The sequence below is a fragment of the Pleurodeles waltl genome, chromosome 7, assembly GCF_031143425.1.
Source record: "Pleurodeles waltl isolate 20211129_DDA chromosome 7, aPleWal1.hap1.20221129, whole genome shotgun sequence".
Classification (NCBI taxonomy): domain Eukaryota; kingdom Metazoa; phylum Chordata; class Amphibia; order Caudata; family Salamandridae; genus Pleurodeles; species Pleurodeles waltl.
In genome coordinates, this window is record NC_090446.1 from 147884254 (window position 1) to 147902090 (window position 17837).

Consider the following 17837-nt stretch of genomic DNA (forward strand, 5'->3'; position numbering starts at 1 on the left):
TACCAGAATTTCTGACATAGCTGTCTACACTGCGGCCAATACAGTTAATACGGTGATCCCATGGCGTCATTAGGGGGGGCGCAGGACAACGCATGAAAACTGGTGACCGGATCACGATGCGCCAGTTTTCTTGTAAATTAGGCCCTAAGTAATTAACCCATACAATTGCACCTTGCACCTGTGAAGTTTTTCAACTGTACAGGTTCTTAACACCTACAAAATCTACAGACCTACGAAGGATTGTGTTAAGGCAGTGGTAGGAGCATGGCAGAGTAAATGAGCCTGTCTTTTGTTGCCTATTACAAGCAGCCATAAAATAAATAACGTTGCTAGTGCAAGCTGTCTATTACAACAGGTCAGGCTTGGTCAAGGCAAGTCCATGCAAAAATACACTGACTCAAGATGGTTCCTTGCGTAGGATCAATGCAGTTTCTCTTTTGGTATATTCACTTCTTTTCTGTAGCCAGTGTGTGTGTTTCTACATAAGCTTGTCTCTATGTTTACAGCTTGAACATGTGCTTACTCAGTATTATGCCGCTCAAAGGGCACCTCTGTCTTTCAATATAAAAGATACCACTGAGAAGTTCCTAACTCAGCTTAATTTGAGCCGGTGGAGGCAGGGCAACTGGAATTATGTGGCACGGGAGCACCTAATTAAGCTGCAGGTCTGACTAAATTATCCAATAAGAAAATGCTAATTATGTAGCACAATGCTGCACATTATTTTATAGAATTATTTAATAATTTTGTAAATCATATACATGGTTGTACTGCCTGGGCAAATATTTCAGCTCATTATTACCAGTTTAACACAACATACAGAAATAGGCAACTGAAAGATTACAAGTTAACCTCTGTAAAGAGCCTGCAACAACATGTTGCCACATTCTTAGTAACGTTTGATCTGTTTGTACTAGAAACAATTTTTTATTGTTAAAATCTGCGGATTATGCAGCAAATGATGAATTAGGTGGCAGGTCCCAGGCCCAGCACTCCTCGTGCTGCTGCATCGCTCTTGCTCCTGTCTTCTCCTTGCTTTCGCCCCATTTTGTGAGTGCCTTGTACTTGCTTTTTCCTCATGACCACTGCTTTTTAATTTTTCCCCTTGTTTTTTGTGCGCCTCCTCTTTGCCTTTTCCTTGTTTCTCCTGTTTTTGGGCAGCCACCCTACGCAACTCAGCACCATCTCCTCACTTCCGAAATTCTGAAGGGCCCTCAAGACCTGGCTGTTCGAATGAGCCTCTGGGACATGAAAGTGCTGGGATACCCTGTTGGGTGATTAGCCACGCTTTACAAATCCTGATTGATTGATTGATTGATGTGGTAGATGCAGCAAGTTCATAATCATACGAAAATAGATGCAGAATCGCATAATTTCGGTAGCCCTAGGTGGGGGCCACAGACACTCATTTTGGGGACTGGCACTTATTTGTCTGCATAAGACATTAACCACAAGAAAAAGAGGGAAAAAGAAACAAAGCAGAACAAGGATGAAAAAGACAGAAAAAAAACTCATAAAGGGAGACAGCAGGAATCTGCAAGAGTGAGTTAAAGATGCAAGAAATGTCTGGTATGAATTAAAGAGATTTCTGGGGGATTTTATTATGGAGGGTGAAAGTGTGTCTTATGGGAAGGGAGAGTGGAGTGGCCGAGTTTAATGCTTTCTGAAGAAAAGAGGGGGAGTTCTGCGGTGAAAGAGAATTCTTATTGGTCACAGAGTTTGAAGAGTAAGAACTGCTGAGGTTCTATGTTATTTAAAGGTGCATATTTAGTTGTTAACAAAGAGTTAGAAAGGTGAATGGATATTATTAAATTATGTGTTTTTTTATTTAATAAAGAGTGGATCCAGCTCCAGTGAACAGCAGGGAGCTTGTACCTTTGATCCTTTGGCAAACTATAACAGGACAGTTTGTGGGCATCTATGGTAAAGATGTTGGCATCCAAGCTTAGTGGGTGCCCTATGACTGGATACAGCCAGTGAGCACCTGTGCTTCTTGGTTGACGTATAACAACAATCATCCAGTGGGCAGCTGAGGATCTGAATGATACCTTATGTGCTTCTTGGGTGCTCTATGACTGGAAACAGTGGACAGCCAAAAATGGCACCTGTGCTCCTTAGATGCTCTATGGTAGGACAGTGCCAGTGGGCTACCAAAGGATGGATGTGCTGGCCCCTGTGCTGGTTGGGTGCTCTATGACAGGAAGCAGCCTGTGGGCAGCAAAGGAATGGGGTGCTGGCATCTGTGCCCCCTCGGTTGTTATGCTAGGTCACAGAATGGGACAGCCAAGATTCTGAGTGCTCACACCTTTGCCCCTTGGGCTGCCATCTTACAGGGCCAGTCTGTTCTGTGGTAAGGAACAGTAAGAATACAGCCAATCTGCTCCAAGGATGCCCTCAAATGTGACAGAGCCAGGGAGACCAAGATTGTCAGTCCCCAATGGGGAGATAAGTCATTGCCTTAAAGCATGATATGTTTGGGTCACGAGGGTTACAGGCACGCCAGAATTTTGGATAACCATCAACTATTTAACAATTCCCTTTTAGTATAATTCTGTGGAAATGTAGTTTGTGTGGATTGTCTGAAAATCCGGGCCTGGGCTGTCCTATAGGGTGGTACGAGGGTAAGGGCTATATCACATTAGCAGGTGACCAGTTCACAATGAATCATGGCCTCTGTCCTCTTTGACCAATATTGGACACATCTGCCGAATGTAGATTGCTCATCTTGTTCAAGAAAGAAGCCCTCTATTTCATTATTGATGCCCTGTTTTGGGTGGAATTGATGTGCTGTTGTACAAGCCATAACGTACACGAACTGTTTTTATTAACAATAAAGAGCTCCCCAATGCAGGGCAAATCTTATTTTCCATAATAGAATCAAACAACAGGCATGAACAATCAGGTCAGATTAAAAACCAATTAAGCCCAGTGGTCAAAGAAGTATTTTAACAACTGGAGTTGCATTGTCTGGTTTGCTATTGGTTCAGTTGCTGATTTGTTGTATTGCCAACTCAATCAACAGGTAACTCAAACAAAGAAAGTGTTTTACTTTACAGCCTATAGGCTGTCCCTAGTGGGTGGAACTTTCGCTCCACCAATGAATATCCTGCACATGCTTGAAGGCTAGCATAGGGTGGACTAAAGTACACTTGTAAGAGTTAGCAAGTTTGGTATTTTGGGATCTTTGCTCCACTTGCACATTGGCGGGAATGCACCTACTGGATTTACCATGAGGACCTATGTTTCCTTCAATTTAGGAAAAGTTCTCCATCTTGGACTGGTAGTACTGGGTCGTGTGGGCACTTTTTGCAGTGGAAGTAAATAAGATTGAAAGTAGGAAATGTACCGAATTTCTATAAGTGTCTGCATACATAATAACAGCTAATGCTCTAAAAATCCTCCCCATGGATGTTTTCATTTCCATGGGAAGGAAGTGCCCCTTGCATCCCTTCCTTTTTTCCTCAAGGCCTACCATTTTTCTTCATCCACTCTTTATACTGTGGATGGGTGCGAACCCAGTTCAAAATAAGAGAAACATGCAACAATGCTGCAATAAAGGTACATATAATAAAACAGATGCATCCTTTGATATGCTTAACGTTATTCTTGTATTAATGCATGTTAGATGGAAACATGTCCACTGCATTTTTCATGAGTGTGTACCCATGCCTCGAATTCGACATAGTAAGCTGTCCCTTTCTGATCACTGCCTCATGGCACATGACAATCACGCCTGTACGCTGGTTGAACTGTTGCGACACAGTCTGAAATCTAGAGTGTTGTTCTGTGGTTTCGAGGCACACAGCGTGTGTGCATTCTTCCCCAGGTAAATACCGTCAGCTAACCAGGCTGGGGAGTGCTAGGGAGAGTCACCTATTGGCCCATCCCGTCGTTTTTAGGCTTGGCCTTCAACAAGCATTAGTAAAGTTTTGCCAGCGACCTAATGTGAACAAAACAATATAGTGAATGGGTTTGGATCAGCCGCTTACTCATGACTGGATGTCTTTCCCGTCCATCTCATTTTCCAGCTCATGACTGGATAGATTTATTTTCTTTTCCTTTACTCTTATCCTCCCAAGGAGCATTTCTGTTTCTCCATTTATTGCATTGGAAGGCATGTATCCTGCCAGTGCTGACCAGTCCTTCAAGTGCATGCAATTGAGGACTATTTACTCTCTCTCTCTCTCTCTCTCTCTCAGATCCCCCTCCATGCCTTCTCTTCTTTATGCATTTTCTCAAAACAAAACTTACATTGCCAATGCCTATAGGCTTCACAGGCAAGACCTACAGGCATTTCCAATGTTTTTTTAAGTAGGCTGACAGTCCTTTCCAAATTGAAACTGCAGCCACCCATATAGGACATAGATGTTACACCGGTGTACATTTGGCATGTGTAGATGAGATGTATCTGGAGTGTGAGATATGCTCCATTTACGGGGTACCTAAGATGGAGGGTTGGGGGGAGAGGCAAAACAGCAGAAGTGAGGTGCAGAGTTCCCTCCAGGACATTCCAGGAATCTCTTGTAGTAGATTGCACTGAGGAATGTTAAGGAGAGGCCCCCGTTGAACTAGAGAGTTTCCCCCTGCTCTTTCTGTCCCATTGCCCTCTCGGAGGGCTGCTGTCCACCAACAGGTTAACAGGTCGTTAAGCAGACAGTCTTTCTTGCCATCATGCTCTGTTTTAGTTTTTTCATGCCCGGCAATTCCCAGTTCCATCCCATCTTCCTTCTCTTGCTAGTGACAAAGACCTTAGCAAGACCAGTCTGAATGGTAAACGCAAAAGAGTAGAGCTACCCAGAACCACTCTCAGAACTGAACTGCTGGAATACACAGCTCCTGCCTGCTACTTTAGTGTAACAAGTTTTGGCAAAGCCAAAAGATCTCACCTTTGGGACCTTTTGGCTTTGCCAATATTTTTGGCCGTTATGAACAGCATCGCTGGTGCTGTGAATCAAGGCTAAAGTTAAAATAAATAAAAGAAAAGCCTTTCGTATGGCTGCGCAAATCATTATCTAGGGGCACCTGCCAAGCATGCATGCACCTACAAAATTAAGTGGGTGCTTTTTTAGGGTCAAGCGCACAAGCGCTCCGTCCCTGTTGTAATCTCTCTTTGGGCTTTTAACCATGCCCATGTCACACCCTCCACTTTCATTGGTTCGTGGGCTTGCCTTTTAAAATCCGCTTGATTCCATTAGTGAAAGGCATGCATATGTCATGCCTTTTTCAGTGTGTAACCCTCCTCAAGCGCATTGGCCAACTACTGAAAACATACGAGGGTCCATGTTTTCAGCCTGGTTTCTGCACTACTTTATCTTTTTATTTTCCATGCAGCGCAATAGCGCTGGGTTTTACATAGCACAATCACACTCATTTTTTTCCTTTCAATTTATGTGGCAAGAAAAGTCCGGTTAAGAGTTTACAACGTTAATAGCTCTAACATGAGCAAATGCAAGATCCGTTGCATTGCAAATGCTTGTTTTCTTTTGAGTTACCAATCCCAGTTGAATCTGTAACTAAAAAGAAAGTAAAATGGGCACAGGTGGATTTTAATGTGTGCTGAAGTAGCAGGGGAATGGAAGTACCAGAGGGGCTGGGGACAATACAATGGAGACCAGAAGTATTGAATGCACAAGTAACACAGGTAGGGCAAGAGGACTACCTAGAAATTCTGTTATTAACTCTTATTGGCTGGTTTGTTGAGTTCTGAGTCTCCACCTCACACCAGCTCCCCGAGTAATCATTGGCTTGCTTGATTTCACTACCATGAGAGTCAAGAGCTTAAGGGGTGTATTTGATTCTCAGTTTTGGGTCCAATACTAGGGTTCCACACAAGGACAACCGAAATAAGTGGTTCCATGATAAGTGGATCCATAATCCTTGTCTACCCTGGGCTCCCTAAAAAGCTAAATAATCTACCATTGCTTGATCCCAGAGCCATACTGGCTCCCTATATCTGCAAATTTACAGTAAGTGGTACAAAAGGAAAAAGACAGGTTCCCATGGACGTAAGGGGGTATTGAGCACAGTCAGACAAAAGATAAACAATGAGATTGACGGAAGGCTGGGAATTGGTGTAAAGTACAGCTCACAGAAGGTTAGATGAGAGTGCAGATAAATGGAAGTGAGGTGGGAAGCTTCCGTAGACCAGCAGGGGGGAATCATGGTGGTATACAAAAGGGAAAGGCTTTGCAAAATTTGCCTGGAGATGAAACTATAAGGGATGAGGTGTCATGACATTAACGAATGTGCCAATGCAACTAGGTTTTGGAGGATTACTGAGTAGATGAAATGGAAGGGTCAACAGCAAGCCTGGTCTGTGGGCAACAACAGAAGTGGGATAATAGCACAGGAGAAGAAGATGCCATTGGGGTAGCATGGGTTTGAGAGTGAATTCCTTCAGCGGGTTCCAGCTGACATAGGCAGACCCATCCAGGACCCAATCAGAGAGAAGATAATGTGATGGGCAAATCTGAAGAAATTGATCTAAAGTAGGATGGTAAACCAAGATCTGTCAGAACCAATAAATACTGGTGACGTTGACAGCCAAGAGGAGACAGTGCACTAGTTCTCTGGAGGGGGTGCAAGATAATAAAAGTGATTGGCAACAATGGCAATGTGCTATGAAAGGAGATGTGGGGTCTATATTCTAGATTACAAAGGGAGCACTCAAGAGTCAAAAAGTGAATGGTAGGCCATAACAATCTGAGAGAGGCTAGCAATTGTAGGCGGTATTTTGAGTTCGCTTTTTATATTACTGTAAATAGAATGTCTTTGCTTGAATTAGGCATAAACAGATGTGCAGGCATGACCATTGGAACTATGAGATTGTGTGGCCGTTGCGTACGTCACATCATTGTAGATTTACCACATTTGCCACATAATCATCACCTCCTGCACAATCTGCCGATTTCAACAAAAATAAATTTAGTTTCTAGTTCAACTGATTAAAAAGTTACTAAAAGCTCAGCAACAGGTACCGGTATGCTATGGAAGGCCCAATGCAAAGATTAGTCAGCTTTCTGTTGCTTATTGTTATATTTGGGCGTTAAATTTATACTAACGAGGGGCAAACAATGCCCGGACAGTTAACAAATGTCAAAAAAACACAAAATAATGAAGTGATACTATCAGAAAATGTGCCACATTATGCCACATATTTTGCATTTTCTTGCTGCATAATTCAGTTAAATCTGCCACATAATTTGTCTCTCCTGTGCTGCATAATTCCAGTGGCCCTGGGTATAGTACGAGAAAACTGCAGAGTACAAATCCCTTTCTAGACACCACAGCAATCACACGAAAACATTCCGAGCATGCACAGCCAGAGCAGCCTCTCCCAGGAGTCAAGTACTCACGTTTCAGGATGTTCCGTCTCTCCAGCTCTTCCACAGCAGGTCTTTGGCTCAGGCGTCTGCGGAAAAACACCAGAATCACGTTTTGCACCATGTTGTCCTGCAAGAGTGTCCACGCGTCCGCGGGCACAAACACAGCACAGCGTCCAAGAGTATCAGATGTCAAACCTCCCCAGCACATCAGAAGCCACTGGCGGAGACTTCTAACCTTTTGATACAAAACCCGCCAGGGATGTCCCCAGGGCGGCCCCTAAAGTCTCCCTGTTTCTGGTTTCAATCCCAGGCTTTTGTATGATCACTCTTCCATCGCTAGGGTTCTACTGTGCCCCTGGGACCAGTGCAGGAATTTGGTAAAGTGCAAGGAGGGAGTGATGTCTCCCTAAACAGGTGTAATATGGAAGTTACAGCAGAGGTGCCCGCTGTTGGTACAGCAGGAGCCGTGTTCGGGCAGGGGCCTCCTCCACAGCTCTCCTCGGCAGGTGCTGTGGCACTCACAGCTTTGCTGCTGGCTGGAGACCCCGGGAGCTCCCGGCTTCGGTGCTGTCAGCGCAGAGAGTGCCTGCTGAGGGGTGGATGCTGCTAGCAACACGCTCCCAGCCACTGCTCTTGTCAGCTTCATGAGCCCCGCCCTCTTCAGGCGACTTCCAATCACAGGAGCGGTGGCAGCGACACTCCACGCCTGCATCACACAGGGGACCTCCGGCCCCCTCTTCGCGGGAGATGCGGCTGCTTTCCATGCGAAGTCGTGCCATAGTAGCAGGAGGAGGGGGAAGGATCACCCTCACTGTTGCTAGGTGAGAGGTAGACCCCACGTTCGGGATACAGCATCCCTCGATGATAACAGGGCTGATCGTTCAGCAGCAACAGACAGCACTTACCAGATAGTAACAGCTTTTAACTCATCACCTGCTGGTATAAACTCCACACACGCTTTTAGAGCAGGGGGATCATCTAACGTTATTGTTATGTTAAATACTAAATATCTCGAGCCGCCTGAAACACTGTAAGGGGTGGAGGGGGTGGTGGGGTTTCCTTCAAGTCACCTCCATCAAGAGATGTAAGCAATGTATTCAGTAGTGGTTTTCATGATATATATAAGTGTAAATCATGCCCTCACCATGCACTGCTAATTACCCCATATATTGCATCAGTCATGACATCTTCTATGACGTAATTGATAATATTACTGTAACATTTGCAATAAAATGATTGATGAGAAAACTGTGCATGGTGGGGGCCCGAGTTATAGTTACATTAGGGCACGAGTTATAGTTTCTTGACATGAGTATAACTATAACTGCTGAATTTCTATGGTTTTGTTTGTGTACAATCGGAACCTAATAACTCCCTGTAACCTTTTTTTGTGTGAATATATATATATATATATATATATATATATATATATATATATATATATAACCTAACAACACCCTGTAACCTTTATTTTTTGGGGAATATGTATATTTATATATATATATAAAAAAAAATCTCTCTCTTTCTTTCTCTCTCTCTCTCTCTCTCTCTCTCTCTCTATATATATATATATATATATATACAGGGCCGGCTTTAGCGCTGGTGGAGCCCAGTTCGACAGTGTTTGTTGGCACCCCCCAAAGACCACTTCCACACGGATTCCCTCACTACCATCCTTTAACAGTGCCCCTCAAGTCTCCATAACCACTCTCTCTCACTCTCTCAAATGCATTTAATTATTTCTATAGCGCCACTCATACCAGTAAAGGATATCCGAGCACTTTACATCACAGAGACATTACACAGAGATAATCATCATACATGTGTAAATCAATGTATAGGAAATGTTACATAAGGCAGTGGACTACACGGTGTAGGAGTCACATGCCGTCTATACTGGTAGGCAGTATAGTTTAAGAGTGCTTGGTCTAGAGAAGCACAAACTCAATATTTAAACTGTGACACCATGACTGGGGTTCTCTTTAACAGTAAGAATTAGGTTATTGAAAGGCTAGGGAAAAAATCATAATGCTCAAAATCTAGACCTTGCAGTTTGCATCCATGTCTTTGATGGCAGTTAATTGCTCACTGTTCTATGATAGGATTTTAACTTATAAAGACAGAAAGCACACTCTCAACAGGTTGCAGTTTATTTTGGAAAGCAGCAAAGCCAGTAACATTCAAAGAATTCTTTGCACATTTTCCAGGCCTTACGCGTTTCAGACATCTCGTCCTTGGTCATAGGCCAAATGCTTGAGTTGAGCAAATGATAGCAGGCACCTGATCAATGGATTACATGCTCTGGTGAGTTACATAATGCATCTTGGTAGTGGTAGTCCAGCACATTTATATTACATCTTTAGTAGATGGTCATTTCTGCCTTGGAAGATTGCTGCAGCCAAACACACATTAAGGCACATTTAAAACCTTAGTAGGCGAATTCAAAGCACAGTTACCGAGTTTTGCTGAAATTATTCCCTCCTGTTACTCTTTATATGAAGATGTAGTAAAGTCACACAGACCGGCTTTCTATCTGCAGAGGTGCTGCTTTCACGGCTGGACAGGCCATTAATTATGTGCAAAACAAAGGCCTGGAAAATTTGTAAAGAATTCTTTGAATGTTACTGGCTTTGCTGCTTGCCAAAATAAACTGCAACCTGTTGAGAGTGCGCTTTCTGTCCTGAGGACAACTTTGTTTTATATATATATATATATATATATATATATATATATATATATATATATATATAAATTCACTGAAAAAAACAAAGGTTACAAGGATGTTATAGTTAGGTTCTGAATTTCCTTGCACAAAACCATAGAAATTCAGCAGTTATAGTTATGGTTAACTCAAGTGACTATAATTGGCACCCTATGGTAACTATAACTTGTGCCCCCACCATGCATAGTTTTCTCATCAATAAGTTTATTGCAAATGTTGTAGTAATGATATCAATAATGCCATAGAAGGTCTCATCGATGATGTAATATGTGGAGTAATTAGCTATGCATGGTGAAGCCCACATGCATAGATTTGACAACTATACCATTAAGGCTTCTTGGAGCATAGATGAAGAAGAAGAGTGCATGCAGTGAAAATACATTTAAAATTAGTGTCCGTAGGGCAGGGACTCCAGGTTGTTGAGTTGTACTTGACCACAGTCATGAATTCAAAGGGAGAATTACCAGGCCCAGATATGGAGGAAAGGAGCGTAGCTTTAGCAGGGGTATTTGGGGAATGACACTATTGGCTTGGTATTTGGGCCTGGAGCCCTGGGTTGGATCTGCTATATCTGCTTTGGTTTTTCTCCTCGTTCTCATTTAACTATGCAGTTTACAACTGTTAATTTTTTGGAGTAGGATCTTAAATATGAAGAGTTGCTAGGTTACCAAGAAAATAGTAAATCCACACCCATAGAAGTATTCCCTGAATAGGGTGCAAATGTTGTACTTTTTGGAATTCACAAACGTTGGCAGTAGTAGGCCAAGAAAGCTGCACCAGTCTCAAGGTTCCACACATACTACTGTGAATGAAACATTCAACAGATTATGGGAAGTATGCTTGCAAATAGGTTAGTGACAATTGCTTGGGGTTGCATTCGAAACCATTTTGTTCGCCCACTGTGCCACAGTGGATAGAGGACCACCTATCGTATAGCAGTACTGACCCTGCTCCTCATGGAAACAGTTCTCACTCCTCATTCTTGGTCATCTCATTCCTCCACCGTGCAGCCCACTGCTTTTTTAGTTGGGAAAATTGAAATCCACCCCCCCAAATTTTATTGACTGAGCTATGCACCTGTCTCAATGAGGCCCTAAACCTGTGACTAGAATTTAAAATATATTGCAAGAGTCAAAACGTTTAAGTGATGTTTGCACCTTGGGGGTGTACATATAATCAGAGAGATTTGACAAAAAATCCTGTTAGATCTTTTATTCTCTCTTATTAACGCATTTAACATTTCAAACACTGTATCAAATTAGTAAGCATATGTATTTATACATTTTCTATAGCACTTAAAACATTACAACATTCCCCAGAAGCCCACACACATTTATTTTTTAAGTGTAAATATTTATACGTTTCTAATGGCACCAAATGCATTTCTTAACAGGCCACCTCAGGACACATTGTGCACATTCACATACTCATCAGATACTAAGGCACAGGAAAAGGGAAGGTGTGGATAGGTAAAATTGGGCATACCAAAGGCAAACCTAGGTCCTTTTAATTGACTAGTTCTGTTGTGCAGGAGAGTTAGTGGATTAACTAGATAATTTTGTAATTGCCAGCAAACCGTTTTGAGCACAACGGTACCAGCAGACAGAAATAAACATTTCCACCTGGCGCACTGTACCTCCTTTTATGCGTTAGGGCCACTGTTTTTTAAATGATGTAGCCGTCTGTTGTCCTTACTGCCTCTTTCTCTCTATGCAATGTAGGACACTGTAGGCGTAGGAAAGTCACTCTTTTTGACATGGTTACCCCCACTTTTTGCTTGTTTATCAGTGTGTTTAGACTGTCCTGCTAACCAGAACCCCAGTCATTGTGCTCTCTGTAGGAGGCTGGCCTGGCTCATAGTGGGTACCTTGTGGTACTTACACCTTGTGCCAGGTCCAGTTATCCCTTATTAGTAGAATAGAGGTGTTCTAGCAGCTTAGGCTGATAGAGGTAGCTATAGCAGAGCATCATAGGCTGAACTAGGAGACATGCAAAGCTCCTACTATGCCACATATATAACTTAGTACTATATCATAAGAAAACACAATGCTCAGAGTTACTAAAAATAAAGGTACTTTATTTTAGTGACAATAAGCCAAAAGTATCTCAGAGGATATACTCCCTTAAGAGGTAAGTAATATACACAAAATATACACACACAAACCAAATCAGGTAAGTAAACAGTTAGAAAAGTAGTGCAAACACTGTAGAACACAATAGGATGCAATAGGGAAAAATAGGGCTGGTCGATCCTTGGCAGAAGTCGAAGAGGGAAGTGCAGAGGAACTCTGGTGAGCTCTTGCATTCGTTATCTGGTGAGATACCCACAGGAGAGAGCCTAAATAGCCCTCAGAGAGGATTTGCTACAGAGAAAGGTAAGCACCTATCGGGAGGGGTCTCTGACGTCACCTTCTGGCACTGGCCACTCAGAGCTGTCCATTGTGCCCTCACACCTCTGCATCCAAGATGGCAGAGCTCTGGGACACACTGGAGGAGCTCTGGGCACCCCCTGGGAGGTGCTGGTCAGGGGAGTGGTCACACCCCTTTCCTTTGCCCAGTTTCGCACCAGAGCAGGGCTGGGGGGATCCCTAAACCGGTGTAGACTGGCTTATGGAAGGAGGGCACCATCCTTGCCCTTCAAAGCATTTCCGGGGGCCAGGATAGGCTAATCCTCCCAGGCCCTTCACAACTATTTTCAAAGGGAGAGGGTGTAACACCCTCTCTCAGAGGAAATCCTTTGTTCTGCCTTCCTGGGACCAGGCTGCCCAGGCCCCGGGGGGCAGAAACCTGTCTGAGGGTTGGCAGCAACAGTAGCTGCAGAGAAAACCCTGGGAAGTTAGTTTGGCAGTACCCGGGCTCTATGCTTGAGACCCGGGGATGCATGAAATTGTCCCCCCAATACCAGAATGGTATTGGGGTGACAATTCCGTGATCCTAGACATGTTACATGGCCATTTTCGGAGTTACCATTGTGATGCTACATATAGGTATTGACCTATATGTAGTGCACATGTGTAATGGTGTCTCCGCATTCACAAAGTCTGGGGAATTGGACTGGAACAATGTGGGGGCACCTTGGCTAGTGCCAGGGTGCCCACACACTAAGTAACTTTGCACCTAACTTTCACTAAGTGAGGGTTAGACATATAGGTGACTTATAAGTTACTTAAGTGCAGTGAAAAATGGCTGTGAAATAACGTGGACGTTATTTCACTCAGGCTGCAGTGGCAGTCCTGTGTAAGAATTGTCTGAGCTCCCTATGGGTGGCAAAAGAAATGCTGCAGCCCATATGGATCTCCTGGAACCCCAGTACCCTGGGTACCTAGGTACCATATACTAGGGAATATTAAGGGTGTTCCAGTGTGTCAATCAGAATTGGTAAAATTAGTCACAAGCCTGCAGTGACAATTTTAAAATCAGAGAGAGCATAAACACTGAGGTTCTGGTTAGCAGAGCCTCAGTGATACAGTTAGGCACCACACAGGGAACACATACAGGGCATTCTTTATGAGCATTTGGGTCCTGGCTAGCAGGATCCCAGTGACACAGGCAAAAACAAACATACATACAGTAAAAATGGGGGTAACATGCCAGGCAAGATGGTACTTTCCTACACTCTCTTCTCCAAATTTGGTTGCTTTGGCATCCTTTACACCCCACAATTGGCATACTGGTGTACCCCTGTAAGTCCATTGTATATGGTACCTAGGTATCCAGGGCATTGGTACACCAGGGGTCACCCATAGGCTGGAGCATATAATATGCCACTCATGGAAGCCCCTGCAAACTATGGCCCAGATTTACACTTTTTGATGCGGAACTGCGCTAGCGCAGTTTTGTGTCAAAAGGTTTAGCACTGACTAGCACCATTTTTTAATGCCACCCGGGCTTCATATTTATACTATGACGCTGAGTGGCACTAAAAATAGGTTAGAGTCAAATTTTTTTACGTTAACAATTGCGCCTTGTTGTAAGGCAGAATGGAAGGCAGCACTGCAAACTGGAGGTGGTAGTCCAGCACCACAAGAGGACCTGGAAGAGATGGAGGAGATGGTTGCAGCGGTCATCCCGGAGGAACTGGTCACTGGAATCGCAGGACAGGATAGCACAGACTACCTGGAACCACCACAAATGCAGGGTAAGTCGCATGGGGGAAAATAATGCTAAATTGTTAAGTGCAAGAAGGGGGAGGCACCTGGGACACACTCAATCCATGTGAAAGGAGCGCAAAGGTACACATGAAGCAAGTAGCACCATATTGACGTAAGCTAAACACGTACCTACCCCTTGGCCATGCACCACAACATATACACAGCCTAGACATATGTCAATCACCAGGGCCAAATACCTACATGAACTTATGCAGCACATGGGATGGATGGCATGTATAATGATTGTGCCTCTGGCTGTGTCATCACAACATCCCTCGCACATAGTCAAATTAACCCTACCAACACGACCAAGACATCAGAGACTAGGAAGTCAGTCAATACCATTCCTGGGGTTACGGCATGGTGATGTCCCTTGCAGTAGCACCTTGCAACTGCCTAGCCTTATTGCCCAAACACACGGTTATTGTATCTTACAGCACATAATTCATTGCAACCGTACCAACAGTACCCAGACATGTGCCGGTAGCACCACCACCCTGCACATTAACAACACATCCATATAAGGCAGCCACCACTCCATCATGCAGTGAGGATGCCCCCTGGGTGCAGGGAAAAATAATCAGAGCAGGGTGGTCCTGTATCACAGGAAACATGCCACTACCCAGATCAACTAAACTGGTGTAGTGTGGAACCACACTTCTTGATGCTGATCAGAAATGTACTACTACAGAATATATGTACCACAGATAGCAAACTGTTGGTCACAACAGATATAGGCTGAGCCCACAACTACTCCAACACAACCATGTGAGACACATAGGAATGGGGAAATCAACACACACACACAACACACAGTGTATGACTGTGAACATAATGGTGTATAATACCACATTGACGGGTGGGGGATGGTGCATGGGCAAGTCTGGTGTTGGTAAGACTGCCAGTGCAGTGTACCCTTTGTGGTTGGCGGTATAAGTCACACGTTGGGATGGCGGTGGAAATCTGTCTGCTCATGGTAGCTCTGTGGGGCACTTAGCACAACATTGTTAAAGGATCAAATAAAGTCAGTGACAGTCTTGGGGTGCATTGGGTGTGACAGGACACGCTGCTCTTACCCTGTAAATCAGGCAGTGGAAAGGGCAAAGGGGCAGGGCATGGGACCCCCTGCACTGCCCATGCCAGGTGCATGGGCTGTGCAGGGGCACCCACCGGCACACCTCACAACATCATCACCAACCTTTGCATGGGGGTTTCACCCCCATGCAAAGGCTGGTGGAAAAGCGGGAACCTACCTGGAAGGTAGTCCTGATCCTAATACTGGTCTGGTGTCACAAGACAAGTGGCATTGCCAATCTGTAAGCTGCTGGAAACCTGCCAGTGCCAGGCCATTGGCCCATGGGGCATTCCCCATTGACACTACCACCTGCACTGTTGGGGGTGGTTATATAGACAATGGCAGTCAGGTGGTACTAGGACTGCCACACTTGTAATGAGGGACAAGTATGACTACCTGCAGAATCACGATCAAACTAGTTTGAGGCCCTGACCTCAGTTCAACTCCAGTTAACTGGCTATGTCCATAAACTAATTTACCATCAGGTACTGTCACATACATAATGATGTACACACCAAAAAATTAAACCCATGCTGGCCATTCCTGGGTCTATCCCTGTGCCTGCGTCAAATTAGCTGCACTGCCACCATGCTGCATCTCTTGTATCATAGTGCAAGGATAGCTGCATTGAGGGGATGATCATAGGTGTGTAGGAAGGCGCACCTATCTGCACAGACAGAAGATGAAATTGAACTCTGCTAGGTCCATGTGTGCTGTGCAATGTAGCACACATACACATACATCAACATGAGGAGCTATCAAAGGTAACATCAGCATAGTGTCCTAGCAATGCCATGCCGGGGGTGGTGCAAGGTTTCAGTACCGCCCGGGTGTATGTGAAACATGTAAGACTGGGACAGGGGCATATTGCCATGTGTGGTGCTGTGGCTTGAGTACTGCAACACCCATTGCAAGGCCCTACCATGGAAATGGATGCATAGGGAGGGTTGACCTTGACAAGATGGTGCCAAGCCACAACAAGGATATACATCACATCTAGTAGTTATGACTTGGCCAATTGCGCCACCTGAGCCTCCCTTCATGTGACACTCAGGTGGGGCAAAGGGCTGATAGACTGCAGCCATGATGTACAGGAGCAATGTTTGGGCACTAAGATGACAATAAGCCTCCAATAGCAAGTCAGTGATGTGACATATCAACTGCCACAACACAGAAAGATTGATATTACACAATCTCATTGCAGAGGATGATGGCTCTCCTGCTGATCTGCCTCTCCTGAAGTACCCTGATGACCTGGTTGACCAGCTGATAACCATCAGCCAAGAGACCCTTCAAGAAGTCCTTGTATCCCTCCAGACACCACCTCCAGTCGCAAGGAGCAGTAATAATGTAGCAGCCATCCCAGATGCCCCACTCAACACTCCAATAGTACGACATGCCAGCACTGATACAGCTGAGGACTCTGAGGACCCAGGGACCAGCTTTGACAGGACAGTGGTAGGAGTCAAGTGGGAGCTGGCCAAGGAGGTGCAGGTGGGGATGCAGACAAAGGCAGCCAACCTAGAGGGTATGCGCACGCACCTCATTACAGCCAATAAACAGACTGCAGCCAAACGAGGCACACACTTCCCAATGCATGGAGTCCAACAGTGTTTGAGGGACATAGCTGCTGCCATGAGGGAGGGGCCACAACAACTACCCTCCCAAACTGGCAGCTGCCTGATTGAAAAAAAGCTGGACTCCATGCACTGGGAAGTTCCCTCCCTCAGGACAGACATGGCTGCCTACCACAGGGATGTTGCTGCTATCCTAAAAAATCAGCAGCTCCTCCTTGCTGCAGTGATACCATATGTTGTTTCATAGATGGTAGCTGCCGGGAATTGGGAGTCTACATCTTCAACCACTGAAGTGTGTGTGGCCCCCTCTACCTGCCCACCATCACCATCAGTGGCAGAGGAGACACCACACACATCGGAGGATGAAGATATGGAACAGATCATCTTCACCTGTAAGAGTTCCTGGTAGCACCGGCCCATGCCACATGGCCAGTGTAGTCCTTTGTCCTGTGTTTGAGATCATGCCAGTGTTAGCACAGTTGGATATGTGCACTCTTCACCGACACACTGTTGACCTTTCTGCTATGGACTGTAATTGTCTCTCACTTTCCAATTGGCAATTCATGTTCCTCTTCCCTAAATGACACTTCACCCAAGCATGTCCCATGACATGTCCCTCAACCCTGGATTTGTGTTGTGTCACAATTGTATGGATTTCACAAATGGGGTCACTGACCTGGACATTGTATATATTGCACTACGACATCTGCAAATAAACACCTCCTACACAAACAGCTTGTCTATGTGTATTGTGACACATCTACTACGCTTAGGAATTGTGATGTGTGTAACCATGTAATTAGTCACAGAGTGTCTGTACAAGAGTGCAGGAATATGGGGGCACATATCTACACACAAGGTTCCTACATGATAAATGTCAGTGCTGATCTAATCCCCTACAAGCAATTCACTGAGTATGTTAAAAATATAGAACACATATATGCTTCACTCACTACATACAGCAGGAATGGCTGTGAAACAGTTCTC

At 44.6% G+C, this 17837-nt stretch overlaps 1 protein-coding gene across 2 annotated transcripts in view; it reads right to left on the reverse strand.

Moving 5' to 3' along the window:
• Positions 1-17837, reverse strand: part of PHACTR3 (phosphatase and actin regulator 3) — a 628269-nt gene that overhangs the window by 49155 nt on the left and 561277 nt on the right. For both annotated transcript variants that reach the window (XM_069243416.1, XM_069243418.1), the window contains exon 8: positions 7356-7411. In XM_069243416.1, the coding sequence (XP_069099517.1) occupies positions 7356-7411 (56 nt within the window). The remainder of the gene's footprint in view (positions 1-7355; positions 7412-17837) is intronic.